This window comes from Dendrobates tinctorius, unplaced genomic scaffold (genome assembly GCF_039654945.1).
Source record: "Dendrobates tinctorius isolate UK_male_01 unplaced genomic scaffold, ASM3965494v1 ptg000155l, whole genome shotgun sequence".
Taxonomy (NCBI): Eukaryota; Metazoa; Chordata; class Amphibia; order Anura; family Dendrobatidae; genus Dendrobates; species Dendrobates tinctorius.
In genome coordinates, this window is record NW_027361822.1 from 24186998 (window position 1) to 24209624 (window position 22627).

General features: G+C 43.2%; 1 protein-coding gene across 1 annotated transcript in view; it reads left to right on the forward strand.

The window, feature by feature from the left end:
* The window catches only part of LOC141051119 (uncharacterized), a 200937-nt gene that overhangs the window by 70992 nt on the left and 107318 nt on the right, over positions 1 to 22627 (forward strand). The window contains 1 exon segment of the mRNA XM_073548007.1: positions 21696 to 22010. Coding sequence (XP_073404108.1) covers positions 21696 to 22010 — 315 coding nt within the window.

Below are 22627 nucleotides of genomic sequence, written 5' to 3' on the forward strand. Positions count from 1 at the left end.
CCGCCAAATAGTCAGGAATATCATGCGACTGAGGTGAGGTGGAAAAATCCGGAGCCTCACTAAGGACACACCGACAACCCCAACTCACCACAGACACAGATTTCCAATCCAAAGCCGGATTATGAATTTGCAACCAGGGAAACCTCAGAACAATGGTATCATGCAAATTATGCAACACCAAAAATCTGCAATTTTCTTGATGGTCTGGGGTGACCCGCATTACCACCTGGGTCCAAAACTGAGGTTTATTTTTCGCCAAAGGAGTAGCATCAATCCCCCTCAAAGGGATAGGCGTCCGCAGAGGTGTCATCGGAAATCCACAATGTTTAGCAAAATCCAAGTCCATTAGGTTCAGGGCTGCTCCCGAATCCACAAAAGCCTTGGCGGAAAATGTGGACAGGGAGCAGATCAGAGTAATTGCCAGAAGAAACTTAGGTTGAACACCACCCACAGAAAACGTGTGTGCAAAACGTTTCTCTCGTTTAGGACAGACAGAAATAATTTGCGAGGCATCGCCACAAAAAAAACACAGCTTATTACGCCTTCTGAACTCCTGACGTTGCTCCCTGGACAGAACTCTATCACATTGCATAGGTTCAGACACTTGTTCAACAGGTGGCAACACCTCTCGTGCAGTCCTGCGTTCACGTAAACGCCGATCAACCTGAATGGCTAATGACATAGAATCGTCAAGACCAGAGGGAGCAGGAAATCCCACCATAGTATCTTTTACGGCTTCTGACAAACCCTTCCGAAAGAGAGCTGCCAAGGCATTATCATTCCAGGTAGTAAGGACCGCCCACTTTCGGAATTTTTGACAGTACAATTCTGCAGAATCTCGACCCTGGCTCAATTCCAACAGGGTCTTTTCAGCCTGATCAATAGCATTAGATTCGTCATACAACAACCCCAAGGCTTGAAAAAATGCGTTCACATTAGTCAAAATAGGATCACCTGGTTTCAAAGAAAACTCCCAATCCTGGGGATCGCCACGCAGCAAAGAGATGACAATTTTAACCTGCTGCGCGGAGCTCCCTGACGAGTTAGGCTTCAAGGCAAAAAATAATTTACAATTATTTTTGAAATTCCAAAATTTAGACCGATCCCCAAAAAACACATCAGGAGTAGGGATCTTTGGTTCAGCAGCATGTGAATGAGTAAGGTAGGCGGAAATTCCCCGCACTTCCTCAGCGAGCTGCTCCACACGATCAGAAAATTGCTTTATCTCCATTGAGAGAAAAAAAAAATTCCCCTTACGGCCTCAGAGATATAGAGGAAAAAATATACACACTTTTTTTGCACAATTCTTTCCTGCTATTGAGTACTCTAGGATCTGCGGTATGGCTGGTGATTCTGTTATGAATGAATCACCATAGGAGGCAAAAACAGAAATACTAGCTAAGTCCAGAAAACCAGAGAAGTTGGCAGCTATCGGATTACAGACCCCTGAACCTATCAACAACTAGCAGTAGCCGTGGGGGGTTCCTACAGTGCCCTAGACCCCTCGATCCCAGCCGGAGAACTACATAGCCTAAAGACAGAAAGGGAAATCTAAACTGCCCCAGAGCAGACCCTAAAGCAATAGGCAGCCCCCAACATATAATGATGGTGAAGCAAGATGAAAAAACACTCACACAGATAGAAAGATAGGCTGAGCAAACGATGGGGCCCAAGCTAACTACAAAGGACAGGATAGAAAAGCTGCTGTCTGTAATCTGCCAAAACCCTATCAAAGGAGCCAACAGCTGATAGGGAAAAAAAACCCTGAAGGCGCTAGGCTTCAAAAAGACTATATCAGTACACAGGTATTTTCTGAAGACAGAGCAAAAAGGAATTCAGCACACCCCAGCAGGGAATGGCAGAAATCCAGAAAAACAAGGAAAAACAAAACCAAAACACAAATGCAAAAAACAGAGCAGAAAACTTAGCTTTTGAGGAGCAGGAATCAGACTGGTCTCCTAGAATCCCTCAGAGAGATCACCATCAAGGCAGAAGGGCGTCGGCTGCCTTATATCCAGTCAGCAACTCCCGTCACCCAGTCATCATCATCCTGCCCAGATGCTTGGTAATCAGCCTCACTACCTTCCTTCACCAGAAGAGGGAGTTCATCAGACCTCAATGTTGAAGGGGAAAATGAACTCACAACAGGGTGTGTTGTGGTTATTGTTGTGAGTTCGCTTTCTGGCCTACCTCTGGTTACTACTGAAGGTAGTGGAGCTGGTCATATTGACAGAGGGGTTGCGAGTTCTCTTTCTGGACTCCCTCTGGTGGTTACTGGATGTAATGGAGCTGATCTGATTAACAGAGGCTTGCCACCTGATAATGAGGAGGACGATTGGAGATCTGGGGTTTCAGACTGGATTTAAGACAGCCGACTCCCTCTATCCCTGATGGTGATTTTTCCTGCCTCCTGAGGTCTTAGTTTCCAACTCAGTCCCTGCTTGCTCAGCTAAGTGTTCTTTTGCTATTGTTCACATTTGATCTGGTTTTGTCTATTTCAGTTTTGTGTGGGTCAGCCAGCTCCGGCTGGGGCTGTGCTAGTTTGTTTTTGTCCCTTATTAGATTGGCCTCTTTTTGCTCTGCTTCCAGAATATACCAGAGTGCTGATATAGTGGGCAAAGTCGTGTGACTTCAGTATTCGGCTGTGCCGAGGCGTCTAGGATCATCGTAGGCACGCTCCACGGCTACTGCTAGTTGTGTGGATAGGATCAGTGGTCTGCAATCCGCTTAGTTACCAACCTCTCTGGTTTTCTGTGGCTTGCTTAGTCTTGCTTTCCTCCTCGGTGACCCAATCATAACTGGTTGGGATTAGGTTTAGGGGTGTGTTGGGATAAGGGTTGGAGTTAGAATTGGGTGGTTTCCACTGTTTAGGCACATCAGGGGGTCTCCAAACGCGACATGGCGCCACCATTGATTCCATCCAATTTTGCGTTCAAAACGTCAAACGGTGCTCCTTCCCTTCTGAGCTCTGCCGTGTGCCCAAACAGTGAATGGGGTATCAGCATACTCAGGACAAAGTGCAAACAACTTTGGTGGTCTAATTTCTCCTGTTACCATTGGGAAAATTAAAAATTGGGGGCTAAAGAAATCATTTTTGTGGAAAAAAAAGTTTTATTTTCACAGCTCTGCATTATAAACCTTTGTGAAGCATTTGGGGGTTCAAAGTGCTCACCACACATCTAGGTTAGCTCCTTGGGGGGTCTAGTTTACAAAATGGGGTCACTTGTGGGGGGTTTACACTGTTTAGGCACATCAGGGGCTCTGCAAACGCAACATGACGCCTGCAGACATTTCATCAAAGTCTGCATTTCCAAACGTCACTACTTCCCTTCCGAACCCCGACGTGTGCCCAAAGAGTGGTTCCCCCCCATATATGGAGTATCAGCTTACTCAGGACAAACTGGACAACAACTTTTGGGGTCTAATTTCTCCTGTTACCCTTGGGAAAATAAAAAATTGCAGTGGAAAAAAATAATTCTTGAGGAAAAAATATAGATTTTTTTATTTTCACGGCTCTACGTTACAAACTTCTGTGAAGCACTGGGGGGTTCAAAGTGCTCACCACACACCTAGATAAGTTCCTTAAGGGGTCTAATTTCCAAAATGGTGTCACTTGTGGGGGATTTCCACTGTTTAGGCACATCAGGGGCTCGTCAAACGCGACATGGCGTCTGATCTCAATTCCAGCCAATTCTGCATTGAAAAAGTCAAATTGTGCTCCTTCCCTTTCGAGCTCTGCCATGCGCCGAAACAGTGGTTTACCTGCGTATTTGGGGTATCGGTATACTCAGGACAAATTGCACAACAACTTTGGGGGTCTAATTTCTCTTGTTACCCTTGGGACAATAAAAATTTGGGGGCAAAAAGATCATTTTTGTGAAAAAATATGATTTTGTATTTTCACGGCTCTATGTTTATAAACTTCTGTGAAGCACTTGAGGGTTGGCGTATTCAGGAGAAATTGCACAACAAATTTTGAGGTTCATTTTTTCTTTTTACTCTTGTGAAAATAAAAAAAATTGGTCCTGAAGTAAAATGTTTGTAAAAAAAAAATTGTAAAAGTTAATTTTTTCCTTCCACGTTGCTTCAGTTCCTGTGAAACACGTAAAGGGTTAATAAACGTCTCCGATTTTAGGGAATAAAAATTAAAAGTTTGAAAATTGCAACATTTTTAAGATTTTCGCCAAATTTCCGTTTTTTTCATAAATAAACACAAGTCATATAGAAGAAATTTTACCACTAACATGAAGAAAAATATGTCACGAAAAAACAGTCTCAGAATCACCAGGATCCGTTAAAGCGTTCCAGAGTTATAACCTCATAAAGTGATAATGGTCAGAATTGAAAAAATTGGCCCAGTCATTAAGCTGCAAATTGGCTCTGTCACTAAGAGGTTAAAGGCACCAATTACTGAGGACTCTCAGTTTTGATGATTTTTCTATCTACTGGATAACACAGTTATTTTTCCATTCAGATAAGGTGGAGCAGGCTCTACAGCTATCTCTTTCTGCCTCCAATAGAATAATGGATGTCGACTTTGTTACCTCCGATATAGAAGATGTCCGTTGTATTGCAATCATATCATTGTTTCCGGTTGGCTTGGACCTGTTACATATTTTCATGAACCAGCCTTGTTGCCACTTGCATCTTTTTTGAAACTTTATAACATACTCAGCCACTGAAACTTCAGCTTGACGAAGCAAGTTTTTCGGGAATTGCCCGTATAGGGATCTGCCATTACAGTTGCCCGGTTTGCAGTTTTTGAATCCTGGTCCTTGAACTGAGGCACAGCTTTTCGACCAATTTGCCGAACTTGCTCCTTACACAAAAGACCTTCCAGGTCCTCAGAGTTAGTTGCTGACAGACCCCTAATCCACTGGAAAAAAGGTTATTCTCAAGGAACCAGCCGCATCGCAACTATCTATGGGTCTGGATTTTTTTTTCAATAAACTTCTGGAGTGATATTATATTTCTGGATCAGGGCATCTTTAATAGCCTCATTATTATTCGTGTCTGGAGGCAAATCCCTAAATGCCTCAAGAGTTTTTACAGGTAGTAAAGCGGAAAAAGGACAGCAATTACATCATTATTTTTACATTTTCAATTATCGTGATGCCAAATATGCACAGGGTTTATTTTGTCTCAAAATTTCCCATAATACGTTTCACAATGAAGCAAAAATAGATTTGTCAGTGCTTTGAAAAAGCAGAAACTGTCATTTTTTTCTGGCTACAATGACAACAATTGATGCTCTGCCACCACATAGCGAGATATCGGTGCTCTGTTTAACCGATTAGATTTAACAGTCGCTATTGATTGCAGCACTTAAAGAGTTAAAAATCCAGCTTTTGAACCCCTCCAACCAGCAACATGTAATAACACATGAAGGAGTGCAAACTGTCTGCGGATCGGCTTACATCAGCTCTTCTTCCTCCCATTCAGGTCCCTACAATATCGGATCCTCTCAGTGGAGGTCTTCTATACAAGAGAATTCTCCTGATTGACCCATCAAGGATGGATAGGGACTGGGACAAGAGGGCGGAGAGGATATTACACCTCACCCTAGAGATCCTCTTCCGGCTTACTGGAGAGGTGAGAGATTCTGGTGTCGTCACATTACATCATTCTTATCTATGGGAATAACGGATGGACAGAACTGGAGAGGTGAGGGCTCTGGAAATGTCTGTAGTGAGATTTATTAATGTGTCTCTCCATAACCAGGATTACACAGTAGTGAAGAAGACCTCTAGGGAGCGCTGTCAGGCCCCTGTGTCTGAGGGATGGAGAAGAACCCTTAGCCCAATTATAGCACCTCCACCTCACCCCCTGATACATGAGGACATCAATGTCAAGGAGATCCTAGAACTCGCCTACAAGATGATTGAGCTGCTGACTGGAGAGGTGACACTGCTGGGAATGCTGGGACATTATACAGTAATGATATGAAGGGATCAGGGGGATGACGGTATCATTGTATGTGTCAGGTTCCTGTAAGGTATCAGGATGTCACTGTCTATTTGTCCATGGAGGAGTGGGAGTATTTAGAAGGACACAAAGATCTGTACAAGGACGTCATGATGGAGGTTCCTCAGCCCCTCACATCACCAGGTAATAGGACTTAAGATGGCCTATAATTATCTGTATGTAAAGAATGAATTCAGTCTCTGTATGTGTTTCCTCCAGTTCTATCCAGTAAGAGGACAACACCAGAGAGATGTCCCCATCCTCTTCTTCCACAGGACTTTAAAGAAGAAAATCCCGATGTTCCTCAGGATCATCAGGTAGATGGAGAGAAGGTGTCATGAGATCTCCCCTATGATGTGTAGACGGCTGTGAAGGTCTTGTGCTCAGTCTTGTTTTATCCACCAGTATTATATGTTTTATACTTGTGTAATGAGAACGGTGGAGATGGCAGGATTAGAGCTGATCATAGATGTGACTTCTCCATCTGTCTGTGACTTTTACAGTATTTGTTTCAGGGTGAAGATCTGACCCATATTAATACCACAGCGACCTATGTGAGGGGTGAGGAGCGGTGTAAGGAGGAAATTCCTACATACAGCTACCCAAGTGAGTAGTAACCATTAAATGTAGAGAAGTCACAGATTCTTCACAGTCATCAGCCGTAGCTGCTTTATTGGCAGTGTTATCTGGCTATATAACAAATATGTAGTCACAATTCTTCAGCTAAATTAATACACGAACCTCCACCCAAAATGGGCATTGTAAGTCCTTTTTTTGGAGTGCGATTGGTTTTGGCAAGAGCTCACGGGCTGAAGGATCCTCTCCATCCTGTGAAATTAGAAGATGCTGACTCTTACCTTCCCAAATCTCTAAATGGCAAAGCAAATGACAGCGAATCTTCTGATAACTTAGAAATTCATGCAAAGAAAAATCTATTCTGTATGGCGGGCCTTGGTTTAATGACAAATCAGTATTCCATGTGCAGTGAGCGCCAAGTGTGAATTTTTTCTTTTATTATGTCAATCTTTCCTTATTTTTACACTCAAATGTATACAGTAGACACTTAAACACAAGAAAGAATTATACAATTATTATTTGTTTCCTTTTTTTTTTTTATTTTTTTTTTTTTATTATACAATTATAATTTGTTTCCTTTTTTTTTTTTTTGCAATTTAAACTCTTCATCTCCATTGTTTGAGATTGAGGGGCCAAAGAAAAAAATGCTCCCTTAGTACAAAAATAAATGATCTTAATCATTTTTGTCCAATAATAGCAAAGTATCCTTTTATCCTGACTTATCCTGAGAGGATTGTGATAAACTATATAAAGAACATTAGACCTATACCATGACATCTGTCTAAGCTTTGCATGGTTGAGGGCTCCCCACATATGAAGAAATGAAGGATGGCACTCACTGTTCGGATGTGAAGGGCTTTATTCAGGAATAAAAAACATCGGCACGGGAAACGTGTTGAGTACGGACTACGGCCGTTTCGCGCTGCTGCGCTTCAACGGGTAATGAGGTCGAGGTGGTGCAACGGTTGAGGGCTGTAATACAGATTTATTCACGTCAACAAGAGATGCATTGGCACAGCTTGAAACCCTGGTTTCATGAGCAAATACACTGCACAAAGCAAATTGTAATAGTGCATATGATTAACTTGGGTGCTTAGTTGACAGACACTGTTTTTATCACAAAAGCATAAAAGCCATCCCATCGCGACAAGGTGTAACCAAACAAGATGATCCTATCTCTAATGTAAAATCTTTTTGTTTGCCAGCAGGCTTCAATATATGGGGCAGAGCAGGACCCAGGCCCATATCTATTGAGGCCTGCTACACCTTGTCGCAGTTTTTATCCTAGGTTATGTTTATCAATGGCCACATTGCACTTCCATCAAAATGTGTGTTAATTTCTTTGGCTTTGTGTCACGCTGTGACGATCTTCGGTAAAGAAAGGGGGACCTCAAACTGTCCCTGGAACTGGGACCCTAACTATCCCTGTTCCGGGGACTATATAAAAAGATTTTAAAAAAGTTGTACAAATATTTATAAAAAAAATAAATCACAAAATAATAAAAATATATATATATTGTACCCATAGATAAATATTTTTACGCAAGAAATAAAAAAAAAAGTACACATTTGGTATCACGACACGCCCTATAAAAATGTCACACTAGTTAACCCCTTCAGTGAAAACAGTAAAAAAAAAACAACAAAGCATCATTTTTTTGTGTTTTTATCACACCACCAAAGAAAAAGTGAAATACAACACGATAAAAAAAAGGCGAATGTAAATAATAATGGCATAGCAGAAAACGTAATTTTCCCAGCAAAAAAAGCAAATGCCATACAGCTCAAAGGAAAAATAAAAAAGTTACAGCTCCCAGAAAAAAGCGATGTAAAAAGCATTATTTTTATTATGAAATAGTTTTTAATGTGCAAAAGCACTAAAACATAAAAAAAAAAGTTATAAATGGGGTATCGCTGGAATCATACTGACCGGAAGTGTACAGCTGCCTTATCAATTTTACCACACAGAGAACGGCATAGAAAAAAAAACGAATTGCTTAAAACTAAAAACTCGTCCCGCAAGAAACGGCTCTCGCATGACTCTCGGCCATACAGTGGGGAAAAAAAGTATTTAGTCAGTCAGCAATAGTGCAAGTTCCACCACTTAAAAAGATGAGAGGCGTCTGTAATTTACATCATAGGTAGACCTCAACTATGGGAGACAAACTGAGAAAAAAAAATCCAGAAAATCACATTGTCTGTTTTTTTTTCATTTTATTTGCATATTATGGTGGAAAATAAGTATTTGGTCAGAAACAAGCAATCAAGATTTCTGGCTCTCACAGACCTGTAACTTCTTCTTTAAGAGTCTCCTCTTTCCTCCACTCATTACCTGTAGTAATGGCACCTGTTTAAACTTGTTATCAGTATAAAAAGACACCTGTGCACACCCTCAAACAGTCTGACTCCAAACTCCACTATGGTGAAGACCAAAGAGCTGTCAAAGGACACCAGAAACAAAATTGTAGCCCTGCACCAGGCTGGGAAGACTGAATCTGCAATAGCCAACCAGCTTGGAGTGAAGAAATCAACTGTGGGAGCAATAATTAGAAAATGGAAGACATACAAAACCACTGATAATCTCCCTCGATCTGGTGCTCCACGCAAAATCCTCAGAATGATCACAAGAACGGTGAGCAAAAATCCCAGAACCACGCGGGGGGACCTAGTGAATGAACTGCAGAGAGCTGGGACCAATGTAACAAGGCCTACCATAAGTAACACACTACGCCACCATGGACTCAGATCCTGCAGTGCCAGACGTGTCCCACTGCTTAAGCCTGTACATGTCCGGGCCCGTCTGAAGTTTGCAAGAGAGCATTTGAATGATCCAGAGGAGTTTTGGGAGAATGTCCTATGGTCTGATGAAACCAAACTGGAACTGTTTGGTAGAAACACAACTTGTGTTTGGAGGAAAAAGAATACCGAGTTGCATCCATCAAACACCATACCTACTGTAAAGCATGGTGGTGGAAACATCATGCTTTGGGGCTGTTTCTCTGCAAAGGGGCCAGGACGACTGATCCGGGTACATGAAAGAATGAATGGGGCCATGTATCGTGAGATTTTGAGTGCAAACCTCCTTCCATCAGCAAGGGCATTGAAGATGAAACGTGGCTGGGTCTTTCAACATGACAATGATCCAAAGCACACCGCCAGGGCAACGAAGGAGTGGCTTCGTAAGAAGCATTTCAAGGTCCTGGAGTGGCCTAGCCAGTCTCCAGATCTCAACCCTATAGAAAACCTTTGGAGGGAGTTGAAAGTCCGTGTTGCCAAGCGAAAAGCCAAAAACATCACTGCTCTAGAGGAGATCTGCATGGAGGAATGGGCCAACATACCAACAACAGTGTGTGGCAACCTTGTGAAGACTTACAGAAAACGTTTGACCTCTGTCATTGCCAACAAAGGATATATCACAAAGTATTGAGATGAAATTTTGTTTCTGACAAAATACTTATTTTCCACCATAATATGCAAATAAAATGAAAAAAAAACAGACAATGTGATTTTCTGGATTTTTTTTTCTCAGTTTGTCTCCCATAGTTGAGGTCTACCTATGATGTAAATTACAGACGCCTCTCATCTTTTTAAGTGGTGGAACTTGCACTATTGCTGACTGACTAAATACTTTTTTTCCCCACTGTAAACAAGGAAAAATTATAGCTCTCAAATAGAGCAATGCAAAACTAGTTTTTGCAAAAAAAAAAGCACCTTTTTACTGTTTGACAGCAACAAGACATAAAGAAACATAAAATTTCACCGACCCAAACAATGAAGTCACATAATCACTTATATTGCATGTGGAACAGCGTAAAAAACAAAAATAAAACAAATTCTTGATCTACTATTGATTTTTTTTTCATCCTACCTCCCAAGGAGCACACTAAGTCTCAGCTCACATTTATCCTACACTGTGCGCTTACACCCAGGTTTCTGTGTAAATCTCTGAAAATGCGTGATTCAGACGGAACTTCCGGCGTAAGATTCCCTATAATGAGGCAGATGGAGACACTGTGGACGCCATCTAGTCTAAGATCTGGCAGTGTCCGTGTTTGTTAGCGCTCATAAAAGCGCCTTCGGCCTGTGCACTTCTGAAAAGGACAATAATGAACGGAGGCCAGGTGGAGTCCAGAGTAACTCTGCTGTCTCATTATAGTGAATGGATCCTTCGGGGTTTCATCTGAATCACGTCACTCAGAAATTTAGATGGAAACCTCAATGTAAATGCTCAGCGTAGTGCACAGGATAAATGTGATTCAAAATTTTTAAGTAAAATGTTCCAAATCAGTCTAGGAAAAAAACAAGTCCCCTTCAAGTCTGCCAACTGTCAATGGAAATATAGGTGTTTCCACGTTGCTGGTAGTAATTCTGCACTCCCAAATCCAAATGCCCACCTCTCTTCTGAGCCCCACAGTGTGCGTAAACCACATTTAGCGTCCACGTATGTCATTTCTGTAGCGATGATAGACCATGAGTGCGTGTTTCCAGAAGCGCAAGCTGGGCGTAATGTACCGGTCACTTCAACGTACTGGTCACTACAGCGGCAGTTTGTAATTTTCACTCAGCTGCATCCATGCTTGTTTGAAAAACACCCATGGAGTCAAAATTATCACTACACCTGTAGATAAATTCCCAAAGAGGTATAATTTCCGAAATAGGGTCACTTGAGGGGGAATTCTGCTCTTCTAGCACTTAGGGGCTCTGTATATGGAGAATGCAAACTATTCTAGCAAAATCTGCGCTCCAGGAGGCAAATAGCGCTCAATTCCTCCTATGTCAATTCCTCCTTTTCTGTGTGTGGTTCCACTATTACTCCCCAGCAACAGGCCCGCTGTCTTGGGGTCATACTTGATTCCGAGCTTTCCTTTGCCCCCCACATTCGATCACTGGCTCGCTCTTGTCATCTGCACCTCAAAAACATTTCTAGAATTCGACCTTTTCTTACCTTTGACGCTGCAAAAACTCTTACTGTTTCTCTTATTCATTCTCGTCTCGACTATTGTAACTCTCTTCTAATCGGTCTCCCTCTTACCAAACTCTCCCCCCTCCAATCTGTCTTGAATGCTGCAGCCAGGATCATATTCCTCACCAATCGTTACACTGATGCCTCTACCTTGTGCCAGTCATTACACTGGCTACCCATCCACTCCAGAATTCAGTATAAACTTATTACCCTCACTCACAAAGCCCTCCATGGCTCAGCACCACCCTACATCTCCTCCCTTGTTTCAGTATACCACCCTACCCGCGCCCTCCGTTCTGCTGATGACCTGAGATTAGCATCCTCAATAGTCAGAACCTCCCACTCCCGTCTCCAAGACTTTACACGTGCCGCACCAATTCTTTGGAATGCACTTCCCAGGTCAATACGAGTAGTCCCCAATCCCCACAATTTTAAGCGTGTCCTGAAAACGCATTTATTCAGACTGGCGTACCACCCCAACACATTAACCTAATCTATCCCTGTGTGGCAGAGCCAAAAGTTTTACCATAACCAGGTTCCCCGCATCATGTTCCTACATGCTTTATGCCTCCATTAGCCCTCTGTGTCTGTACTGTTACACACTTAACATTATGACTGGTCCATACAATCAGGGTAACTGTTACCACCCACCTTTCGTGTCTCCCTCTTTCCTCATAGACTGTAAGCTTGCGAGCAGGGCCCTCTTTCCTCTTGGTATTTGTTATAATCTACTGTATGTGATTATTGTTATGCTGTAACGTCTATTGTCTGTACAAATCCCCTCTGAAATGTAAAGTGCTGCGGAATATGTCGGCGCTATAAAAATAAAATTTATTATTATTATTTATGTCTCTCCATATAACTAAGTAGTAGTGTACAGAACACATTTTGGGTATTGCCACATTCAGAAGAAATTGTGGGCCAGATTTTGATGCCATTTTTACCTATGAAGGAAAATGTAAAATCTGGGACTATTTTGGTTGTAAAAATGTAATTATTTTTTTTCTTCACTGCCCAATGAAATAAAATTCTGTGACACAACCATAGTGTCAATATGATCACTGAATCCCTATATGGTATAAAGTTCTTTGAGGCACAAGTGATGTCAGTATGATCAATGAGGTCACATGTGGAGGGTTTCTGCTGTTCTGGCACCTCGGTGGCTCTGCAAATGTTACAAACGCACCCTCAAATCAGTCCAGCAAAAAGTGAACTCCGATATGGCGTTTCTTCCCTTCTGAGCTCTGTACTGTGCCTCAAAAGTAGTTTTCGATCACATATGGGGTATCGGTGTACTCAGGAGAAATTTCACAACAAATTTTGGGGTACATTTTTTCCTGCTATTATTCTGAAAAGTAAAACAATTTGGGACTAAAACAACATTTTGATTGGAAAAATATTTTATTTTCATTTTCACAGGTCAACATTGTAAAATTCTGTGAAGCACCTAGGGGTTCAAGGTGCTCGCCACATGTCTCAATTAATTCCTTGAGAGGTCTAGTTTCCAAAATGTGGTCACTTGTGGAGGTTTCGATTGCTTAGCCCCATCAGTGCCCCTCCAAATGTGACATGACAGTCGTAGACCATTCCATCAAAGATTGCAATCCAAAACGTCACTTCCTCCTTTCTGAACCCTGCCATGCACCCAAACAGTAGTTTCCCCCACATATGGAGGATCTGTGTACTCAGGGGAAATTGTACAACAAATTGTGTTCCATTTTCTCATGTTACCCTTGTGAAAAAAAAATTGGGGGCTGAAAGAACATTTTTATGGAAAAAAATGTGATTTAGTTTTTTTATTTTCACGGCTCTACCTTTTAAGCTTCTGTGAAGCACCTGCGGGGTTCAAGGTGCTCACCACACATGTATAGAAGTTCCTTGAAGAGTTTAGTTTCCAAACTGGGGGTCTCTTTTGGGGGTTTCCTCCGTTAAGGCATATCGGGGGCTCTCCAAACGTGATGATTCCAGACAATTTTGCAGTCAAACGGTGCTCCATCCCTTCCAAGCCCTAACGTGTGCCAAAACAGTAGTTTTCCCCCCAAATATGGGGTATCTGCGTGCTCAGGAGAAATTGCACAACAAATTTTGGGATTCATTTTCTCCTGCTAGCCTTGGGAAAATATAAAAAAAAAGTACGTCTAAAATAACATTTTCTCTTCACCCATGACAGCACACCTGAGAGAGGGATCCACCCAGCCAGAACCGGAAACCTACTGAAATAAAGGGGCAGTACCTTTACGCCGCTTCAGTTGAGTTTCTTTCCTGATGGGAACCCTCGTGCTGAGACCCAGGCAGGTTGAAGATTTTATTATTTTAATTCCAGCTTACCCACTCCTGTCCCAGTACTGGAAGAACAGGAACACACCTGGATGCTGGCCTTCAGGTGCTGGAAGCACCGTCCGTGGGTCCAGAGGGCCTCAGCGTACAGCACAGACACGGGCCAGGCTGGCTATTCAGAATCTACCGCGCCGCTCTCCCTTTTCTGTCTTCCACCCGCAGCTCCATAGTGAGTCAGGCTTCTGGGGGCGCGCTCTGCTGAAGTCACAGGCAAAGCATGCTGGGAATTGGCTTTCCCGAGTGATGTCGGAGGGGGTGCGCTGGAAGCAAGCTGAAAAGTCGGCAGGTACGCATGGGGACTCGGCGCATTCCTGGCAGGGGCGGTGGAGGGGCATTTTTTCGGGCATCGGAGGAGGCGGATCCGAGAAGAGGCACAGTGGATCCTCTTATAAAATGGGGAATGACGACAGAAGAAGCGCTTATGTCCAAGGCTCTCCACAGTGGAGGATCTGAGAGAACATTAGCAACATCAGTCACCACTACCAGTGCCTGGTCACCAGCACGGGCGCACTAAGGGGAGCAGCTGCTCAAGTGGCAGGAGTGGCAGCCGTCCCGATCAGAGGAGTGGAAGGTTGCAGGACTCCTCGGTATCCAGAAGGGATGTTGTATGTACCCATGATCAGCCTCCGAATCCGGCTGACAGCAGGTGGTGAGTGAGCTGCGAGAATGTCACCTTTTGTTAATAAGGGCCATGTCTTTCTTAAATCACTAGGGGCCTAGGAAGGCTAGCACCAAGAAGAAAAATAAAGAATATTCCCTTTGTAGGACCCCGCAGGCAGTCCATTGGCAGAAAAGTCTCTGCTCGGACTGTATCCAAAAAACTATATGGGATGAGATCCCTGACTTCGCCGCAAGCCTTAGGTCTGTGATCAGGGCTGAGGTGGAAGGTTCCCTAAAGACCCTGTTAAAAAAGGGGAACAAAAGAGCTCAGGAGGTCATTATGGAATCTGAGGCCTCTCCACGGTCTGTCGGAGAATACCATAATGAATCCCCGTCCTCTTTGGACAGTGATATAGGTGGCCGACGCTGCTTTCCGGCTGAGGATATGGATAGGTTGGTCAGGGCAGTCAGATCATCAGTGGGCCTGAAGGTGGAGAAAGCACCTAAGTCCCTAGAGCATATAATGGTTGGGGGCCTGGAGGAAAGGAGGAAGCTCACCTTTCCAGTTAATCCCAGGATACGAGCTCTCATAGTTAAAGAGTGGAAAAAGCCGGAAAAATCTGGTAGCTTGCCCTCATCTTCAAAGAGGAGATACCCCTTTGAAAAAGACTTGGAGAGTTGGGATATAATCCCTAAAATTGATGCGACAGTGGCGAAAACCTTCAAGATGTGGGCCCTGTCCTTTGAGGATTTTAGAGCTCTTATAGACCCGTTTGATAAAAAGACTGATGGGTTCCTGAGGCACTCCTGGAAGGCAGCCGTGGGGTGTCTGAAGCCGGCAAAAGCTGGGACTTGTACTGCCCTCTCCCTCATGATCTGGCTGCAACAAATGGAGGAGCAACTTAAGAACACAGCCCCGAGAGATGAAATCTTAGCCAATATGCCTCCGTTGCACGGAACAGCGGCCTTTCTGGTGGACACCTCTGCAGACTCTGTGAGGTTAGTGGCTAGGTCGGTGAGCCTATCCAGTTCGGCCAGATGGGCCTAATGGCTGAAAGGAGTCTGGGAGATCTGCCTTCAAAAAATAGACTCTGTTCCATCCCAAGTGATGGCCAGTTTCTCTTTGGGTAGAAATTGGAAGCTATTTTGGGGAGAGCAGGCGACAAAAAGAAGTGCTGAAGCTAGGAAGCCTTCCTTTCGGAGGAGGAAGTTTAATAGGGAACGTCCTCCGGGAGGAAGGAAGAGATGGGAGTTCAAGGTTAGAAAGGAGTCCGGGTATATGTTCGGCAGCCTTCTACATCTTCCAAAAAGCCCTCCCAATGACGTCAGGTCAGTGGTAGCGGGATGGCTCTCCCTCTTTCTCCCTGCCTGGGTGAACATTTCCCCCAGTCACTGGATCTTGGGTATTATCAAGGAAGATCGGAAGATAGACTTTGTTCGTCCACCTCGCCAGACCTTCGTAATAACACTCCCCACGAAATCACCAGGAGAACAGCTGGAAATGGAGACAGAGATCATGGGACTCTAACAAAAGTGTGTTCTGTGTGAAGTCCCAGAGGAAGAGCTAAAAAGGGGATTTTATTCCCCCCTCTTTTTGATTAAGAAGCCGGATGGTTCCTTAAGAACTATTATCTACCTGAGGAAACTCAACCAATGGATTGTTCATTCTTCCTTCAAGATGGAATCCATGAAGATCCCTGTAAAGCTGTTATTCCAAAATTGTTTCATGGCAGTCATCGATTTGAAGGATACTTATTATCGCATCCCAATCCATCGGAACCATCAAAAATTCCTGAGATTAGCTCTGTATGTCCAAGGACAGGTCAGGCATTACCAATACACAGCCCTTCCATTCTGAATATCAATAGCTCTGAGAGTATTCACCAAGGTAATATCAGAGGTGATGGCCTACCTTCGCTCTCGAAAAACTGTTATCATCCGTTACCTGGACAACTTCCTTATAGTCGGAAGATCACTGTGCAGAACAACTAAGGGAGGTAACGTTGGTCCTAGAAGAACTGGGCTGGATGGTAAATACCCTCAAATCGAGATTAAAACCTGAAAGGATACAGTCCTTCCTTTGCCTGGTTTTGGACTCTGAGCGCCAGGTATGTCTCCTACCAGAGGACAAAATAGCCAAGATAATGGCTCTGGCTCTGTCAGCAGTAGATTAGTCAAGAATGACCCTAAGAAAGGCAATGTCCTTACTAGGATTCCTAACATCTTGTATCCCGGCAGTAGGAGATGGGCCCAATTTCACCTAAGGCACAAACAGTGGGAAGTTTTGTCTGTGTAGAGGTTGTTAAAAGGGAAATTAGAAGGGAAGTTACATCATCCTTCAGTTATAAGGGATTCCCTGTCTTGGTGGACTGTCAAGAAATACTTGTTGTCAGGGGTCCAGTGGATAAGACCAGTAGAGGATGTTATCACGACAGGTGCAATCAGTACCGGATGGGGGGCACATCTAAGGTCTCACTCAGTTCAGAGGATCTGGTCTCCTCTAGAGAGGGGCCAGGGATCAAACTTGAAAGAGCTGTGGAAAGGGCCTTGAGACACTTTCTCCCCTTCCTCCAGGTTTGCCATGTCCGGGTCATGTCGGACAATCGAGCAGTTGTGGCTTATATCAACCACCAGGGGGGAACAAGGTCACAAAGCTGAATGATGGCAGCGGTCCTTCTACTCCAGCTAGCAGAGCAACCCCTACTGTCTCTTACGGCACTTCACATAAGTGGAGTAGACAATACAAAGGAAGACTTCTTGAGTTGCGAGACATTGAGAGAGGGAGAATGGTCTCTAAATTCCCAGATTTTCAGAAAGTGCAAGCATAGATCTGATAGATAGATCTGTTTGCCAGCTTACACAACAGAAAAGTGAAGAACTTCTGTTCATTAATACCAAGGACAAAAACATTTGCAGTGGATGCTCTTCAGAATCCCTGGAGATTCAGGATTGCCTATGCATTCCCTCCAATAGTGATGATGCCAACAGTCGTGAGGAAGATCCAGGAAGATCTTGCGATGGTGATTCTCATTGCTCCATTCTGGCTGAAGAGACCATGGTTTTCCCTTCTAAGGCTGGAGTCACACTGCCTTATTTCTATTGCGAGAATAGCATAGTAAAACTCGCACTAGCTGTTGGCTCTCCTGACCTAAGCTTGACAGCTGCATAGTAATCCGTCATGCTCAGGTCAGGAGAGTTGCCAGCCAGTCTGTGCAGTGCGATGCGATTATCGCACAAGAAATATGGCAGTGTGACTCCAGCCTAAGGCTGATGTCCGTGTACGATCCATGGATCCTGCCAAAGAGCCTGGATCTTCTCATCCAGGGGCCAGTATGCCACTCATGTGAAGAGCTTCCATCTAACAGCATGGAATTTGAGAGTCAGCAGGGGTTCTCACCAGGGTTAGTCTCCACCATGGTTAAGAGTAGGAAACTGATTACATCAAGGATCTATGGTAGGACATGGAAGAAATTTCAGGAATTTTCAGGGCAGCACTTAGGGGATGAGGCCTGGTGGGGTCCATTCTAGAGTTTCTGCAATCGGGGTTGGAACTAGGGTTAACAACTAACACTCTCAAGATTAAACATATAAACACAAACTTCAGAGCAGAAACCATATTTTCAATCCATCACACCCTATACTAAGTGGTGAGGTGGGCTATAAAAGCTCAAGACGCTCTCATAGTACATAGCCACACAAAGAGAAGAAAAAGAGCACAAAAAGTCCCAGATAAAACAGTATAATGATTTATTCAAAAGACATATAAAAAAACTAAAAAAATAATAGCAATGAAATTGGAGACAAAGTTGAATGGTTGATATCACAGGTGTAATACACAGGGCCCACCTTTATTTTAGTGGTCCCCCCATTTTTGACAGCCAGCCTTGCTAAAGCTCATGGTTGGGGGCTGGCATTCTCAGGCTGGTAAGGGGCCATGAATATTGACCCCGCCAGCCTAAAAATAGCAGCCCGCAGCTGCCCAGAAAAGGCATATCTATTAGATGCGCCAATTCTGACTCTTTGCCTGGCTCTTCCCACTTGCCCTGTAGCGGTGGCAAGTGGGGTTCAAATTTGTGGGGTTGATGTCACTTTTGTATTGTCAGGTGGCATCAAGCCCACGGCTTAGTAATGGAGAAGGGTCTATAAGACACCAATCCATTACTAACCCCATAGTCACATTGTAGAAAAACACACACACTAAGAATAAAGTCCTTTAATTGAAAGAATGACAGACTCCTTTAATAATCTTAATTAAGCCATCATACTTACAACCTCGCCTAATTCCACTGAAGCCCTCGTTCTGTAATAAAAGTAAAATAAAAAAACAATATACCATACCGGTCTGTCATTCTGTCCCACACCGTAATCCATGTCTGGGGGATAATTAGTTTTCAACCTGGATGGTGCCAAGATGCGACCGTCCAGGCTGAGAACCACAGGTGAATGAGCTGCTGGGAACGCAGCGTCAGTGACCGGGGTTGAAGTCATAGAGGTTACCTCCGGTCACTGGGCTCCGTTCCCAGCCGGCTGAGCTGTGGTGAGATCCCCACTAACACCGTGAGCGCTGAGTAACCAGGGGTGACTTCTTAGAGGTTACCTTTTGTCACTGGGCTCCGTTCACAGCCAGACTGAGCTGTGGTGAGATCCCCACTAGCACCGTGCTCGTACTGAGCAAAGAGTCTGAATACTTATGACCATGTGATATTTCAGTTTTTCGTTTTTAATAAATTTTCAAAAATTTCTACATTTCTGTTTTTTTCAGTCAAGTTAGGGTGCAGATTGTACATTAATATTTACCAAATGGCTGCAATGAAATAAAGAGTGAAATATTTAAAGGGGTCTGATTACTTTCCGTACCCACTGTATATCTACATTTGTTCTGTAATGTGAATTGCAAGTTCTCCTTCCCCCTCCATGTGGAGACGTTGACATACTCAGCCGGGATGGTGCCCTGTTAGTCCTCCACTTCTCCTGTGCATGCCTTGTTCTTAAAGGGGCAGTGCACGTACCTGCAAAGATGCCCCCAGCCAATAGCTGAGAGGCATCTTGTATAAAAGGGACTCGCCTTAATAGGGAGGTGCCTGAGCAACCCCTGAAGTTTCCCTACATTTGAGTGTGCAACTGTATGTTGCTAGGTTCCCCATTCTTATAGTTCTATAGTTATTTCCTTATCCTGTATCATACCTGTAGTCTTGTGCTGTGTGTAGGTGACCAGGGCCGGACTGGGACAAAAAAGCGGCCCTGCCAAACAAACCCCACCAGCCCACAAACTATAACACTCCTCACCCCGATCAGTGAAGTTTGCTTTACTTTGTGGTGCCCCTCACTCTCCTAAAAGGAGATATTTGAAGAGCCACATGTGAATGGCGCCACCGTGCGTATGATCGGCCACAGCTGCATTTACATGGTGCTCTACAGAGCTCCGATTTTCAGGATCATGGGGGTCACAGGAGTCGGATTTCCAGCAATTGGAAAGTTATCCCCTTTCCAGAGGAGAGCGGAATACTTGAGATAATCCATTTAATCAGCTTTTCCAATATTTTATTTTTATTAGGCCATAGTAATAATAAAAATTCTAAACCAATATTAACCCTCCCAAAGTCCAATGTCACCTCTTCGACAACAGGACAGGAAAAGTGGTACTGTGCAATGCATACTGCGCAGTGCATAGAGGGCCGGCTCCAGGTTTTTGTGGGCCCTGGGTGAAAGTCTCAGTTGGCCCCTTTAACACATACCACAATCCATAATGCACAGATACAGCAGAGAAATATAGGGACAATACAATGCCAAAGTTTTCACTTCTTACATTACATGAGTGATAACTATTGATTACATGAGTGATAACTATTGTACATTCTACAATAGGTCATAAATCAGACAGTATAGTCCTCCATACAGTATTATGGGCACCACATTGTGCTTTATACAGAATAACATGCTCTATAAATTGCTCCATACAGAATAATGAGCCCCATACATTGCTCCATACAGTATGAGCCCCATACATTGCTCCATACAGCAATTCTAAACATATAAATACTAATAGTGTTTGGGCACACTGCAAGGCTTAGAAGAGAGGGGGACATTTGCATGTGGGAGCGCAGATTTTGCTGGACTGATTTATGGAAGCCATGTTGCCTTTTAAGAGTTTTTTTTAGCTACTGCTAATGTCGAAACCCTCTATTTTTCTAAATGATGGACGTAAGTGGATTCTTGTTTTTTGGGAGCGGGGTAGAAGTTTTATAGCTATCAGTTTGGCCTATGTAATATTTTTTTGGTCTATTCCAATATTTGGAAGCCAGAACGAACAAAGAGGGTCGAACATCATTCTGTAATTGTTAGAATCTGTTCAGTTTGTGACTATCCACCATTTTCTTGTAGTGTTCTGGCTGCTTGTCTTTTTCCTCTGGTGCTGGGTTTGTCTTGGTTCAAATGATTGTATCACCCTTTATTAACCTGCACCTGTCTCCCATTCCTTGCTGGACAACAGTGTTAATCCACTTGACTTCTGGCTTGGAGCTTTGCTTTGCCTGCTGAGTGTTTAATTAGTGCAGTGCTGGGACCTCTGGTTCTGCTAGTCTTAGTTTCTGTTTTCAGTTTGTTTCTGCAGACTTCTCTTTGTTTTCTATTAGGAGGTGACCCGTTTTTGTACCCAATCCTTAGATCTTTCAGTGACCCCTTCTATAGATAGGGATAGGTCTTTGCTTGAGATTAACCTAGGATCGTCGATGGGTCTATTCGCAAGGAATGGGTCGTCCACTCCAACGTAGGGTATCAGCCTAGTCGCAGTGCTGGGTCAGTTTTCTCCCCTCCTACCTTAGTCTTGTGCTGCAGTACCGTAACAGTAGTGACTCCAACTCTGAGCTCTATTATTGGTGTGTTGACTGTTCTTTTTTTAGTGAATAATTGAACTTTTCTAAATAACTTGCAATTTCTATGGATATTCTAAAAATGTTATAAAAATAATTTTCATGCCTATTTTATTAAAAAAAAAAAATTTTGTTTTTATTCTTGGCAGATGTCCATACTGGGAGATCAGAGGGACAACTGACATCTTCAATTTTTAAATCGGATGATCTTGTTATAACACAAGATATAACTGAAGTGTATACCATTACTCCAGATTCAGACTGTAGCAAAACTTTTAACAAGAAATCAAGGCTTGTTAGACATGAGAGAGTTCATACAGGGGAGAAGCCATATTCATGTTCAGAATGTGGAAAATATTTTCCAAGGAAATCAAATCTTCTTAAACACTTTAGAATTCACACAGGTGAGAAGCCATATTCATGTTCAGAATGTGGTAAATGTTTTGCACATAAATCAAATCTTGTTTATCACCATAAATTACATACAGGGGAGAAGCCTTTTTCATGTTCAGAATGTGGGAGATGTTTTGCAGATAAAGCACATCTTGTTGGTCATCGGAGAACTCACACAGGGGAGAAGCCATTTTCATGTTCAGAATGTGGGAAATATTATACAAGTAAATCCTGTCTTGTTAGACATCAGAAAACTCACACAGGGGAGAAGCCATTTTCATGTTCAGAATGTGGGAAATGCTATAAAAGTAAATTCTGTCTTGCTGTACATCACAGAACTCACACAGGGGAAAAGCCATATTCATGTTCAGAATGTGGAAAATGTTATGTAGATAAATCATATCTTGTTAAACATCAAAGAACTCACACAGGGGAGAAACCTTTTCATACTTAAAATGTGAAAGATGTTTTACAGATCAATGAAATTTTCTTAGACACCAGAGAACTCACACAGGGGAGAAGCCCTTTTCATTTTCAGAATGTGGGAAATGTTTTTATTGGAAATCATTTTTTAGTTGGCCATCAGAGAATTCACACAAGGGGAGAAGCCTTTTTTCATGTTTAGAATGTGGGAAATAGATCCATCTGGACCTGTTGAAGCGTGTGTAACGCGAAACAGCTGTAGTCTTTTTCCATGCATGTTGCTCACGAACCTAGCCCTCAAGCTGACCTTGTCCAACTAATTTAATAAAGGACTATAGTTTTTTAACAGATCCCACGAGTGCTGCAATTTTTCTTCATTTTATGGCTCTATACTACGTGTGGTTTCACGCAAGCACCGGATTAGCCGTTTTATATCACCCAGACTCCCGGATTTCAGACATCCATATCTCCACCAGTGAGTAGACTTTGCTTGAGTGCTGTT